Source organism: Cryptococcus neoformans, chromosome 6 (assembly GCF_000149385.1).
Source record: "Cryptococcus neoformans var. neoformans B-3501A chromosome 6, whole genome shotgun sequence".
In the NCBI taxonomy this organism is placed as follows: Eukaryota; Fungi; Basidiomycota; class Tremellomycetes; order Tremellales; family Cryptococcaceae; genus Cryptococcus; species Cryptococcus deneoformans.
In genome coordinates this window covers 1,035,556-1,048,055 of record NC_009182.1, presented here as the reverse complement: position 1 = coordinate 1,048,055, position 12,500 = coordinate 1,035,556, and the positions used below count along the sequence as shown (strand labels likewise).

General features: G+C 47.3%; 6 protein-coding genes across 6 annotated transcripts in view; 3 read left to right on the top strand and 3 right to left on the bottom strand.

The window, feature by feature from the left end:
* CNBF3530 (hypothetical protein) overlaps positions 1-79 on the bottom strand; it is a gene marked incomplete at both ends in the record, with an annotated part of 1,005 nt that extends 926 nt beyond the window's left edge. The window contains one exon of the mRNA XM_769581.1: positions 1-79. This exon is cut by the window's left edge and continues 6 nt beyond it. Within this exon, the coding sequence (XP_774674.1) occupies positions 1-79 (79 nt within the window).
* Positions 80-1,343: 1,264 nt separating this feature from the next.
* CNBF3520 (hypothetical protein) lies at positions 1,344-2,101 on the top strand (the record flags this gene model as incomplete). The annotated part of the gene is made up of 7 exons (XM_769580.1): positions 1,344-1,443; positions 1,535-1,553; positions 1,612-1,621; positions 1,685-1,770; positions 1,833-1,860; positions 1,915-1,920; positions 1,976-2,101. The coding sequence occupies 7 exons, from the start codon at positions 1,344-1,346 to the stop codon at positions 2,099-2,101; spliced, it is 375 nt and encodes a 124-aa protein (XP_774673.1).
* Positions 2,102-2,476: 375 nt separating this feature from the next.
* CNBF3510 (hypothetical protein) lies at positions 2,477-3,906 on the bottom strand (the record flags this gene model as incomplete). Its single annotated transcript, XM_769579.1, has 4 exons — positions 2,477-2,712; positions 2,765-3,315; positions 3,398-3,678; positions 3,880-3,906. The coding sequence occupies 4 exons, from the start codon at positions 3,904-3,906 to the stop codon at positions 2,477-2,479; spliced, it is 1,095 nt and encodes a 364-aa protein (XP_774672.1).
* A 641-nt stretch (positions 3,907-4,547) lies between these two features.
* CNBF3500 (hypothetical protein) lies at positions 4,548-6,833 on the top strand (the record flags this gene model as incomplete). Its single annotated transcript, XM_769578.1, has 11 exons — positions 4,548-4,586; positions 4,639-4,897; positions 4,951-5,018; positions 5,073-5,432; positions 5,483-5,596; positions 5,668-5,787; positions 5,843-6,040; positions 6,096-6,244; positions 6,296-6,470; positions 6,524-6,671; positions 6,727-6,833. The coding sequence occupies 11 exons, from the start codon at positions 4,548-4,550 to the stop codon at positions 6,831-6,833; spliced, it is 1,737 nt and encodes a 578-aa protein (XP_774671.1).
* Positions 6,834-8,536: 1,703 nt separating this feature from the next.
* CNBF3490 (hypothetical protein) lies at positions 8,537-10,694 on the top strand (the record flags this gene model as incomplete). Its single annotated transcript, XM_769577.1, has 13 exons — positions 8,537-8,676; positions 8,732-8,851; positions 8,912-8,924; positions 8,972-9,041; positions 9,096-9,149; positions 9,201-9,228; positions 9,276-9,795; positions 9,850-9,902; positions 9,957-10,101; positions 10,167-10,243; positions 10,302-10,403; positions 10,477-10,543; positions 10,644-10,694. 13 exons carry the CDS (start codon positions 8,537-8,539, stop codon positions 10,692-10,694), a joined length of 1,440 nt encoding a protein of 479 aa, XP_774670.1.
* A 693-nt stretch (positions 10,695-11,387) lies between these two features.
* Positions 11,388-12,500, bottom strand: part of CNBF3480 (hypothetical protein) — a gene marked incomplete at both ends in the record, with an annotated part of 1,260 nt that continues 147 nt past the window's right edge. The window contains one exon of the mRNA XM_769576.1: positions 11,388-12,500. This exon is cut by the window's right edge and continues 147 nt beyond it. Within this exon, the coding sequence (XP_774669.1) occupies positions 11,388-12,500 (1,113 nt within the window).

Sequence of the window (12,500 nt, the reverse complement as noted above, 5' to 3'; positions counted from 1 at the left end):
GAGATACTGAGTACGTTCTAGGCTTAATCCGGGGGATTGACTCGGAAGCCTCATTGAGCAGTCTTACGGCGTACTTCATTTTTGACGATGACTGAATAATTTCCGATGAAGATATAAGAGTATGTTTTTGACGAACGAGCGAGATGATTCTTTGGCGGTGGAAGAGTGGTCGTGGTCAGTGGCCGACGAACAAAAAAGTTAGAGAAAATAAATAATCAAATGCCGACCGATGCTTAAATAATTACGTAAAACAAGTTACTCGAAGGGAAATTGTCTTCTGCCAGGTCTGCTTCTCCATCCTATCTACAGTGGAAGAAAAAGAGAAGAACATGGTAGCAATTCAGCTATTGAACTTGTTGGATACATGGGATGTCCGCCATGAGATTGAGAGGCTATGTGCATGGTATTGTAAACTCTGGGATCGCTTTTTCAGTGGCCTGTTGTAAGTTATCATTTAGCGGTGCTGCTTTCTCAGGAACATTATTGTTGTACATGAATCCAGGAAGACATGTATAGCAATTCATGGTATATATGTTAACCATCAAACTATCACGACTGTCACTACGCTCGGTAAGAGCATCGTTATTTCAAAAGTATCTCTTCGCACTCGAGCCTCTTCCTTTTCGTGAGTTGATTCATTTCTCCTGACACGGCATGCGTTCATGTTGAAAGATAGCCAAAGCGATCTGTTTTAGCCATCCATCTTTGGACCTCTTCGGTGCAGGAATACAGTCATCCACGATCCCGCACTACACCATTCATATCAATTGACGCGAACAACAAAACACTGCATGAACCGCCGTGAACGCGAACACACAACGATGGTGGCGGCGGAATTAAGGGATTCGGCCGGGTACTCGGAATTTACCACGTGGCATCCCTGAGTTGCCCCGTATCTCTGTGCCTGAAAGGACGCATCTGTTGACCGCTGTTGATTTCTACGAGCAGTAAAACCATCGCGTATCTCTTGTTATTTCTTCTTCTCCAGCAAGCCGGCAGCCACAACAATAGGCATTCTATCTTCACCCTATACTTCCCGCTACTCTCTAATCTCGGCTCCCTCTGGATCCTTCTTCCCTGGACAGCAGACACTCTCTTTCTTGGAATCGACGAATCCACCAAACAAAAGTTGAGCAATAAACAAGACCGCACACGAGAAGCTACGAAGTAGTACGAGTATGTTTCTACGTTTCATTCCTTTTGCATCGGGTATCTGCTGAATTTCTAACAATTACCTCCTACAGATATAACGACCATTCCAATATACATACATAGATCACTCTCTAAACTCAGATTCAGTGTCCGTGACAGAGACCTCCACTTCAAACATCAAAACCCAAACAATGAGCAAGAAGTATCACCAGAAGGCTTACACCGCCGAAGAGAAACGAAAAGCCATTCAGATGTACGAAGAGAAGATTCATTACAGTGCCAGATATTCTAGTGGGTACACGTTTCCTGACCAGGACGCGGGAGTGATGATGTTGGGTCTCTTTGGCGCGTTGTTTACTGACTCTGGTTGGTTTATCTGTAGATGATGAATGGGAGTTCAGGTAGGTCTTCAATCCACAGCATTGCCTTGAATGAAGCTGATCTCATTTGATTTATCAGACATGTCATTGTCAGTAATTATATATTGATACATGGCCATCTCAGACACTTTACTAACGTTGATACCTTCAAGATTCCAAAACCCCTTGTCAGATTCATTCCTCCTGGCGTCTGTGCTGAAGAAGTTTGGAGAGGGATTGGGATTAGACAGTCCCCTGGGTGAGCTATATCTTGAGTTTTAATGTAAACATTCACTGATTGTGATGTGCCTGTTTATGCAGATGGGAGATGTATATGCGTCACGAGCCTGTAAGTGAAGCGTACAACGAAACCATGTAGAACTTCTGCTAACCATAAGCCCAGGAACCGGTACATTAGTCTATAGACAAGGAATCCATGAAGCGATCGCTAACACCTTCTGCAGCATGTCCTCCTCTTCCGTCGCCCTAAAAATTACGACCAAATTCACCGACCATTTTCCCAAACATTAGCCGCTCGAAAGCTCAACATTAGCCGTGAAGTCTCAGCTCATCCTGCTCCAGCAAAGTAATCAATGCGCTCAAGCGTTGCCGGATCCCTCTCTCGCCTTTGTATTGCAATAATGTGCCTGTCTCTAATTCTTTTACTGCATTAAGTTTTATTATCTTGGTCTTCGTCATTTGTTTGAAATGGCGCGTAGTTTGTTTTTTATAGCATTTTTTGTTACCATTGAGAGGCATATTAAGATTAGGAATAAAAGGGAGGTGTGCTAACCGCAATTACGAACGAAAGTAACCGCGTTAGTAATTAGAAATCCCATGGCATGGATGTAAGAAGTCTAAACCAAAAAATAGTGCATGGGCAGTACAAGAAAATGGAACCTTTTAGTGAATTGATGCTGTTAATTCTTCATTTCTCTCCAACTCTCCCGTTACTAAAGCTTAATTTAAGCGAACAACTTTGAGAGGAGGGGTCCGACGTAGATGTTCAAGAACACGCCAAAGAGGGCTGCTGCAAGGAACCAGGCCGATTGCGTGAGGAGTTCTGCGCGGGTTTGCGGTCTGTTTTCGGTAGCAACAGCGCCAGATTCAGCCTTCTTGCTGTCCTTGGCAGGTACTTGAATGATGGAGAAAAGATCTGTATTGAGGGAGAAAGCAAGATTGGCCTCTTCGATGAGGTCGGCTGCATTCGGTATTAGCACGTTTTCATAGGATTGACAAATAAGATGACTTACCCTTAAGCCTCTGGTCCTCGCCCACACCCTCATCCATACCTCGTCTGTACCAATCCTTTACTTCAGCCAGTCGCTTCTTTGTCTCGGCTCTGCTTTCATCGCCTTGCGCATTGCCTCCCTTCTGGAAATCAAACTGGTAGAACTTGGTCCCATCATCGCCCGGAAGATCGAAAGATTTCTTCACTCGCGCACCGATGAATTGTCCTCCGGAAAGGTCACCGAGGTATCGCACGTAAGCGTGGGCAAGAAGGCCTGGAGCGGTGACGGGAGAAGCGGACAGTGTTCGGACGTGGCTGAGGTAGTTTGTCAAAGGCCTGGGAGGGTCGTTGAATATGGGCGCAATGAAGGAGGGAAGAGGGAACGGAGGGAGCGGAGTGGCAGGCTCATTGAGAGAGACATTGGTCTCCACGGCAGTCTTGTCCTTGGGCAAGAGGGTGAGGAGGTAATTGATATCGGCAGCGAGAGGGGCAGCACGGGCGAGGAGGGCTGGGTCATAGGTGGGGGCGAGGACGGGATTTGAGGAGTTCTCTTGGAGGCCGAGTTCAAGCACGCTAGGTGACACATTAGCGAATTTAGTCCAAAGGAGTCGGTCACCATCAGAGCCGAACTTGTGGTACAACACATGGGACTTACTCGTAGATCCTCCAAAGAGCGGCAAGCCATCTGATGTACTCCTCCAAACCCAAGTCGCCTTGAACCAGAGCTGCAGCACCAGCAGAGTGCTCAGCCTTGACGTGGGCCCTCTTGGTACCGAGCTTAAGCAAAGACGAGATGGGGTTCCTCAAATCCAGTTCAGGAAGACCATCAATGCCAGGCTCGGTGATCTTCGCTGACGATTGAGCGGGATGCTCCAAGGGTGGGGTGTTGGGTCGGAACGAGGGGGTGTCGAGCGGGCTGGAGACGCCGATGTGCAACTGGGAAGCAGCGACAATGTTAGCGAATGGACAGGTGCGATCGGCCATGATGAAAGTGAAGAATATGGAGACCGGGGAGATCAATAGCTAAGAGATTAATGGAACTGGCAATAGTAAGACAATAATACGTCTGAAGACGCAATAGGATCACCAAGATGGTGTGATGATGGGAAGGCTTAGATTAGTGACAAAATAACTCACTTGCTTATCAGATACGGCGGTCTGCATCTTGGCGCGCAAATCTGGTCAGTGGTGAAAATCAAAGGAAGGGCGTAGACAAGATACTGATGGACAATAATGGAGGTATTGGACTGAGGAATTGAGGGCCGTCGTTGACGTGGAAGGGCGAAGAGAGAAGCGCGGGAAGATCAGAGAAACAGAAGAATATGCCAAGTGTTGTAGGTAACGGAACAAATGCCGGAGAAGCGAAATGGCGACAGCAGTTATCTCGAGCGATATCGGCCGAGTGGAGATCGTCGTGTGGGTGTTTTGGATTTTTCATGCATGCAAATAATTTTCGGGAAATCGTACTTTTGCCAGCTTGAGCTAACGCATGGTAAAGCAAACTCCTAAGGAGCTACATAGGTCTTGAGAAGAAGGTTGTGCTGCATTATAAAAAATGCAATCCCGGACACACTGTAAGTTCCCCAAGACCTTTCTACGTCGCGTTCGCGTATGTAGCCAGTTCCCGCAGCGAACCTGCTGGCACTCAGCCATCGATACGTAACGGGTTAGGGCAGTTAGTGTATTAGCAATACGCTGCTATTGAACCAGTACATATCATAATCAACTCCCCCAGTACAACGATATATACAGCCTTTTCTCCTCCACGCCCGTCATGAACGCTGCCCGATACACTCATTGCAAGCATGAACAACGGTAATGCGCCCTTCACAAATCGTGCACGCGTGAGTCAAAGTCAACTTCCATCACTATTATCCACTGACCTCCCATGCGCAGAACCGACAAGCGAGGATCACAAAAATGCCGCCTCTAGAAGACCCCATACCACCTCCTATAACACCTCAACACGGCATAAAGAAAGGAAAGCTCTTCGTCACTGACTTTACCATTACAATACCCGGTTCAAATGCTCGAAACCCGGCTGGACATGAGCCAGGACCTTCAAAATGGCATACGCTGGAGTTCCGATTGTATACTCTAGTATTTATTATGGTGGTACCAATGATGATATGGGTTCCTATGAGAGTCAGCTTGCGTGGGTTCAAGTCCTTGGAGAGAGAGTATGGCAGAACTGATCGTTGAGCGCAGCAAGCCATCCCAACTACTATAAATTTGCCCACAAGCTGTCACCAGGTTGGCTCTTTGGAAGACCTGTTGTACGCTTCCCGTGAATCAAATGCTCGCCTTGGTCTTATTGACACGAAATTTAGGATAACAGTGACACCCAATACCGATCCTTCCGAGACAACCTTCTCGCCCTTGTCGTCCTTTCCTCCGCTTACCTTGTCACTTCTTCTCTTCAAGCCCGCTTAGCTCCATCCCCTTCTTCCAGGGCCAAATTTATTGCACTATTCTCCACATTTATGATAATACTCCTCCATGGAACTTCAGCTATCAAGATCATCGCTCTGCTAGCCATCAACTATCACGTCTCGAAATTTCCCGCCACGCCTTTAATCCGCAAATTTTGGCCCTGGTTGATAATCTGTGGAAACATGGCAATTCTCTTGTTTAACGAGATATGGGAAGGATACAAGTTTGGAAATTTGCATGCGAAGCTCGGCGTACTGGTGAGCGAGTCTTATAAAAAAACTTAAACGGGGCTAACGTGATCATGTAGGACACTTATAAGGGACTGTTGCCTAGATGGCATGTCGGTTTCAACATTACGATGATGAGACTGGTTTCTTTTGGCCTAGACTATATCTGGAAAGAACCATCGAATAACACATCCGTAAGCTCCGTTATCGTCTTAAAATGGATAAATATTAAGAGAGCCTTAAGCCTCCAGCAGAATATCGCAAGCGTGTTCAGACATCTGGCGCCGAACAAGATTATTCATTCATCAATTACATGGCATACTGCTTGTACCCGCCTCTGTATATTGCGGGCCCTATTATGACCTTCAATGATTTTTTATGGCAGGTATGCTTCTTAAGACCTCTCCTGAAGTAAGCGGAATGGCTGATAGCTCCGGCAGCTTCGAGCTCCTGCGTCAATTAGCGTACGAGCGAAGCTGACTTATGCTGTCCGCTTTCTGTTCTGCATCCTGACCATGGAGTCAATACTCCATACAATCTATGTTGTGGCAATTAAAGACACAGCGGCCTGGGAGGGAGATTCGCCCGCCGAGTTGAGCATGATAGGATTCTGGAATTTGGTGATAGTATGGTTGAAGGTATATTCGTACATTTCTGGATTCCCGCATTTGTGCTGACAAATATTGCCTATAGCTGCTCATTCCTTGGAGATTCTTCCGTCTTTGGGCTCTACTCGATGGCGTTGATCCTCCTGAGAACATGATCCGTTGTGTCGCGAACAATTATTCGGCTTTGGGTTTCTGGCGTAGCTGGCATCGAAGCTTCAACCTCTGGGTTGTTAGGTACGTACCTTTTTCCAGCTCTCAGCCTCTTTACCAACTTGATTGCCTCAGATATATTTACGTACCTGTGGGAGGATCGAAGAACATAATCCCAGCCACATTACTCGTCTTCACTTTCGTAGCTCTTTGGCATGATCTGTCATTCAAATTGCTTGCGTGGGGATGGCTGGTCAGCTTATTCCTCGTTCCTGAAATACTGGTGAGAAAATTATTCGCTGCAGACAAGGTATGTGGAGGTTTCTATGTCGTGGGGCGGACGACTTACCATTATGACCGAAGTATGGAGCGCATCCTCTATATCGTCATGCCTGCGCTGTAGGTGCCGTGGCCAACATTCTACTTATGATGACTGCCAACCTTGTCGGTTTTGTCTTGGGTCTTGACGGGACAAAGCATCTTTTGCACGAACTTACATCGACAATATCAGGTGCGCCATTCTAATCTAACAGCATAAAAGTTTATTTATTTACACTGCATGATAGGGTGGTCTTTCATGCTGTTTGCGAGCTCATGTCTGTTTGTCGCCGCGCAAGTCATGTTTGAATACCGGGAGGAAGAAAAGCGCAGAGGAGTAGACAGGCGATGTTGAAATAAGCAATAGACTCCGTACAATGACATTTGGGATCACTTGGATCAAGCATTTTGAAGAATTAGGAGCTGTGAAGTGAAAGTCATCATGGAGCGCCAATCGACAGTAATTCAATGGCTGTAGCCACGCCGAATATAGATGTAATTCGGCAAAAGTCTCCACCACAATCGGATATGGTACATTGATACACAAAGGACAGAAAACAGTATAGTCGGAGCCCAAAGCTTTTCGAGCTTTACAGTTGCTCCAGACATGGCCCACTTGCAATCGCCTGTCCACTTTGTGATACCTAAAGTAATAATATCTTTCACCATCAAACAATTTGCAGCAGTGATTTTATCGCGCTACAGCATTTGTGTTGCATCTGTCGACATGGGACATCTTGCCATCCACTATCAGGAATTAACCTCCGCTTTCATGCTCTACCATTTACCATCTGCAAACAGGAATAAGGCCTCTTTCATCTTCCAACGAATGTCCAGCCAGCAGTGGCCACGGCCACCACCTAATCTGATGCCTTATCCGACCTTCCATCAGACAACTGGAGGAGCGAGGGAAAATGATAGCCGGTATGTACTATGGTGATGCGGGTTACTGCAGTACGAGTATTGGGTCACTTCGCAACGACCATTGTACTAGCGGGCATAGCATAGGTCGTCCTATCCTTATTTGTCTGTCCTCCGCCAGCCACCAACGCGCGCAGTTTTCTTCCACGATCAACGGATTTCGCCGCTCAGCCTTATTTATTTATCTCGGGCTCCGCTATCATTTGCCTCCACCTGACGCGTCCACCACCACGCTATTGGCCCGTCCTTATCTATATCTTGTTGCTCTTTGCTGATGCCTGAACGTTTTAATTCACGCCAATACATGTCGCAGCTCACGGCTTGTGAGTTATGATTTACATCAGGCCAACTCTTGCAGACTATTCGTTAACTGCATATCTCAAACATCGTAGTCGTGGGTGGAGAGCCGTGTTGTTGGAAATTGAAGCGCTAAATGAAAGATAACGTGGGAATGACCACCGGAAATAGCGGTCTATTTTCTGAAAGTGTACTGGTACGATATCGTTCAATATGGTCAGATTATATGTCAAAGGTTTACTCGAAAAGCAAGGTGAGGGATTCATACCATCGTGTGCTGATAAGCAGCTCACCCTATCTGTTTTCTTATTGGTGCGTACTCGCAATCTTGTCCACTCTTAAACAGCCGTTAGGAACAGCTCCTCAAGGCGCAGGCACAATAATGTCAATCTTAATACCATGATTGGAAAACACCGTTCTGCGATATTAGCCGATTGGAAAAAATCTATCGAATCAATAGTAATGATCCCGAATGTCGAAACACTGTAAGTATGTGTCCTCTTCCCGGGTACCGTAATAGTCCTTATCGCTGGCTATCATGAATTGTACTCTTGGAAATGGATCAGTGCTGCGGTCAAATATGACTTTTATTCTTTGGCTTCGACCTTATCTTCTGTCTGGACTGTTTTCCAATACCAAACAGGGTTTATCTGCCTTACAAATTGTATCAGCCGATAGGCAAGTCTGGAAGGGTATAAGTGTCTTCGGTATCCACCCTTCTGGTGAATCCCTATGTTGCTAAAGACTAGCCTGACAGCTAATTACAGGCGTACTCCTTAGTCACCATCGCACCTCGAAACTCACGATAACCATATACACATCACGAAGCTACGATTTAACATGTCTGCCGAGATTAAAGGAGAACATTTGACACATCACTACTTGACCAATGCCCAGCTGGACGACTACCCAGATGAGAAGCAGGTTGTCGGGAATGGAGATTTGGTGACGGTAGAGGAAGTCAAAGTCGCTGAAGACGCGTGAGTGATGACTGTAGATTATTGATGCAAACCTATCATTAATATGGTTTCCAAGCATCCTGGCGGGGGATGAATACACGGAAGAGCAATACAAGAAGCTCAAGCGCAAGGTAGACTGGGTCCTTTTGCCTCTGATGTGGTGGTGTTACGGTATCCAGCAGACGGACAAAACTGGGTGCGTTTTTGTTTCGCCCATAATTTGCTATGGGATGATACTGACAAGAAACTATGATAGTCTCGGTACAATGGTATGTCAGCATATGCGCCCGTGTGATTCTTCTCTGACGACTTGCAGAACCTGTACGGCGTGCAGGCTGACACTGGCATGCACGGCAATCAATACTCCCTGTTAACCGTGGTGTTCTGTAAGTAAAAAATGTGATAGACAACGACCAATCTACTTATGGTGTCACGCAAAGATACGGCCTATGCTGTCTGCGAGTTCCCTTCAAATTTTCTCCTTCAACGTTTTAGTAAGTTTATAAGTAACCAGTAGCTGTAGTATCGAACTGACAAAACGTCAGACATGGGCAAATGCTTGACCATCTACATGTGAGTGCATGTTTGCATCCGCTGGACCTAGAGCTGATATCTACCAGGTTCTGCTGGGGTATCATTGTCCTTGCACAAGGTTTCGTCAAGTCCTTTGCGCCATTCCTCGTTTTGCGACTGCTCCAAGGTGCTTTCGAATGCACAATCAGCCCCGGTTTCAACCTCATCATCGCCAACTGGTACACATCCCAAGAACACAATTCTCGCTCCCTCATCTTCCAGAGTGCCAACGCCGGCTGGGGTATCGTTGTCAGTTTGACAATGTACGGTATTGCCCAAGCTGCCAACAAGAACCCTGGTGGTTTCGCGGCATGGCGAGGGATTGCCGTCTTCCTAGGTGGTCAAACTTTGCTTGCTGCTGGTGTAGCCTTCTTCTTGCTCGGTACCCCCAACGAGGTCAGGTGGCTTAAGGCAGAGGAGAAGAAGATCGCCTATGCCAGAGTCATGAAGAACAACGCTGGCACTGACACGACTGGTAGAAAGACCTGGAAGTGGGGCCAAGTACGCGAAGCGTTTTTAGACCCTGCATTGTACTTTCAGTTTATCAACGCCTTTTTGGTCTCTGTGGTGGGTACACTCATAGCCGCGTGATCGTGTTACTTGAATATTCACGCCTTTTAGTGTAATGGTGCTCTTACCACCTTTGGTGCTGTCATCACTCTATCTTTTGGCTTGTAAGACCATTTGATCTTTTCCGCCTCGGAGCTGACGAAATACAATAATAACAGTTCTGAGAGTCAAGTCATCTTGTACGGTATCCCTCAAAATGTTGTCTCTGTCCTTTGGTTCGCCTTTGTCGGTTTCATGACACTCAAGTTCAAGGGACTCAGGATGTACTTTATGATGATCAGTGTCATCTTCCCCTTCATCGGTGTAAGTCATCGTCCCCAATTTATTATTCTCCTTTGGATCGGTAACTGAATATAAACGATCGGTAGCTTCTTTTCATGGCTTTGCTTCCTGAGGACACCAGCTACCGATGGACCAAGTGGGGCATGTACTTTATGACAGTCACGTAAGCCTGTCCTTGGCGTCCTGCTATCCAAGTACCTTGCTGACCATTTTCAACACAGCTTTATTCTCCCTCTCTTCTCTGGATGGGCTCTCATCTCTTCCAACACTGCCGGTCGTACCAAGCGAACTGTAATGAGCTCCACGACCTTTATCGCCTACTGGTGAGTTTTCTTCCGTCTCTATTCTCTTAGGACAACGTAGGTATGTAGTGACTAATAAACACGATACTTTTAGCGCTGGCAATATTGCCGGTTCTGAAGTTATGAAGTCCAAAGACGCCCCACACTACATTCCCGGTACCGTACGTTTCCATCTTTCCCTCTCTTCTGGCCTTACCTGCTAACGCTCTCTTCCGCCACTTCCCGTACCTTGTCTTTTAACTAAATTCACACACAATGCAGATCGCCATCGCATGCTGTATGGGCGTCGAATTCGCCACGCTCATTATCTGACGTATCTATCTCCAATACTGTAACAGGAAAAAAACCAGGGCCATAGCTGAGATGGGGTTGAGTGAGGAGGAGATTACGAAGAAGGGACAAGCGTTGGGTGCCGAGGATGCGACGGACATGGGGAACCCTTTCTTCCTGTGAGTATATAAACCTGAATCTTCATCGATCTGTTTAAAAAGGGAACAAGGCTGATGGGTTTGGTAGCTATTCCACCTAGTTCTTTTGGGATCTCTCTTGAAGCAGTTGGAGGAGAAGATGGATGTGCGAGAGGGCCATGGAAGCTTCAGTTGTGTTGAAGGTGACTAACAAAGTTGTACTCTTCTGGATCACTATAGAGTTGTAAAGTCGAAGTTGTGCTGTCTAGTTGTTATCCTTTTTCATTTGTTAATATACCGAAAATTTTGTAGATAGGGAAAAATTTTAATTGTTCAACGGGAAATGGAATAGATCAAATGACTGACAATGTAAACAGCCATCTGATATATAGCTGAATTGGGACCAGTGCAGTGTACATGCGGATGGATCTACGTTAACCAAAGCGTCCTTGTCATTATTCGTTTCTAATGTACAACATTATACCATCTTCCATGCGCTTCACTTCCTTCAGAATCTCTGCAAGGCGCTTTGCCTATTATTCACGCCCTAGATGCGGCCCTGACTCTGTTCGACAGAAGAAGGCGCATCTACTTTGCCTTAATTATCCTCCGCCCACCCCTTATCATTCCCCCGAAATTCTCCATCCCCCTTTCCCCCATTCGCCCTCCTCCAATCTTTACCCTTCTTGCCGCCCTGCTCTGATGTTCTGTCTGCCCTATCCGGACACTCTTCCAAGTAATGGTCTCCCATTCCGCAGTAAGCACACAAGTTGTGTTTACGTCGGTAATCACGGATCTGGAGACGGTACTGTTGCCTTGGCTGACCGATGTCAGCGGGCGGAGGAGGTAGGTCTTGCAAAATGGGTTGGATTATAGGTTTAGGGGGAACTTGTGAGTGCGTTCTGGGTTTGGGATCGGAAGCAGAGGTGTTTAATGAGGAAGGGGAAAGGGTGGGCGTGGGGTAAGGGTTAGAGGAGCGTGTGTTAGGGAAGGAAGGGGTAGGTGCTGCGACAGGCTGGGAAGAGCTTGAAGAAGGGTTCCTCATGTCAATAGACGGTAAGTGGCCATGGGCACGATCAAGCGCGTAAGCAAGTTTGGCGAGCTCGCCCACAGAGACTGGTCTGCCTCGCTCTTCGAGCTCCGCCTCAAGTTTGACGTAGATATCGTGCTTCAAACCTCTGAGATAGATATCCTTGACAAGGCCAGAATCCTCCGTCATGTCAAGTTGACCCATGAGTCGGGAAAAGGAACGGTTATACTCTTGCACAGTCGTTGTTTGACGCAGTTCAAGAAGTTGCTCGAGCAGCAAGAGTCTACCGCTCGGAGGTATGTACGCGTCGGCGAACGCAGAGCGAAAAGCTTTCCATGAGGACAAGGCTTCAGGTGAGGTGGCCCTGAGCTTCTGAAACCAGGTGGCAGCCGGGCCAGAGAGGTGCGCCGACGCCCATGAGACGGCGAGAGACGGGTTTGCGAAGAATGCGTCGTAGTGGTACTGGACCGAGTGCTCCAGAAGGTTGATGAACGCGAGGGCCCTGGTGCGCTCGCCAGTAAAGGTGACGGGAAGCGCCGGGGGGAGGTTTGTCGCTGGTTCGGGGGCCGGCACCGGTTGATGAGACGGCGATGGCCGTGGAGGTTTCGGCGGTGGAGATCGGGACAGAGGCAGACGGGGTGGCGGGCTGGAGGATGCGAGGAGGGCGGGGAGGGGGGCCGG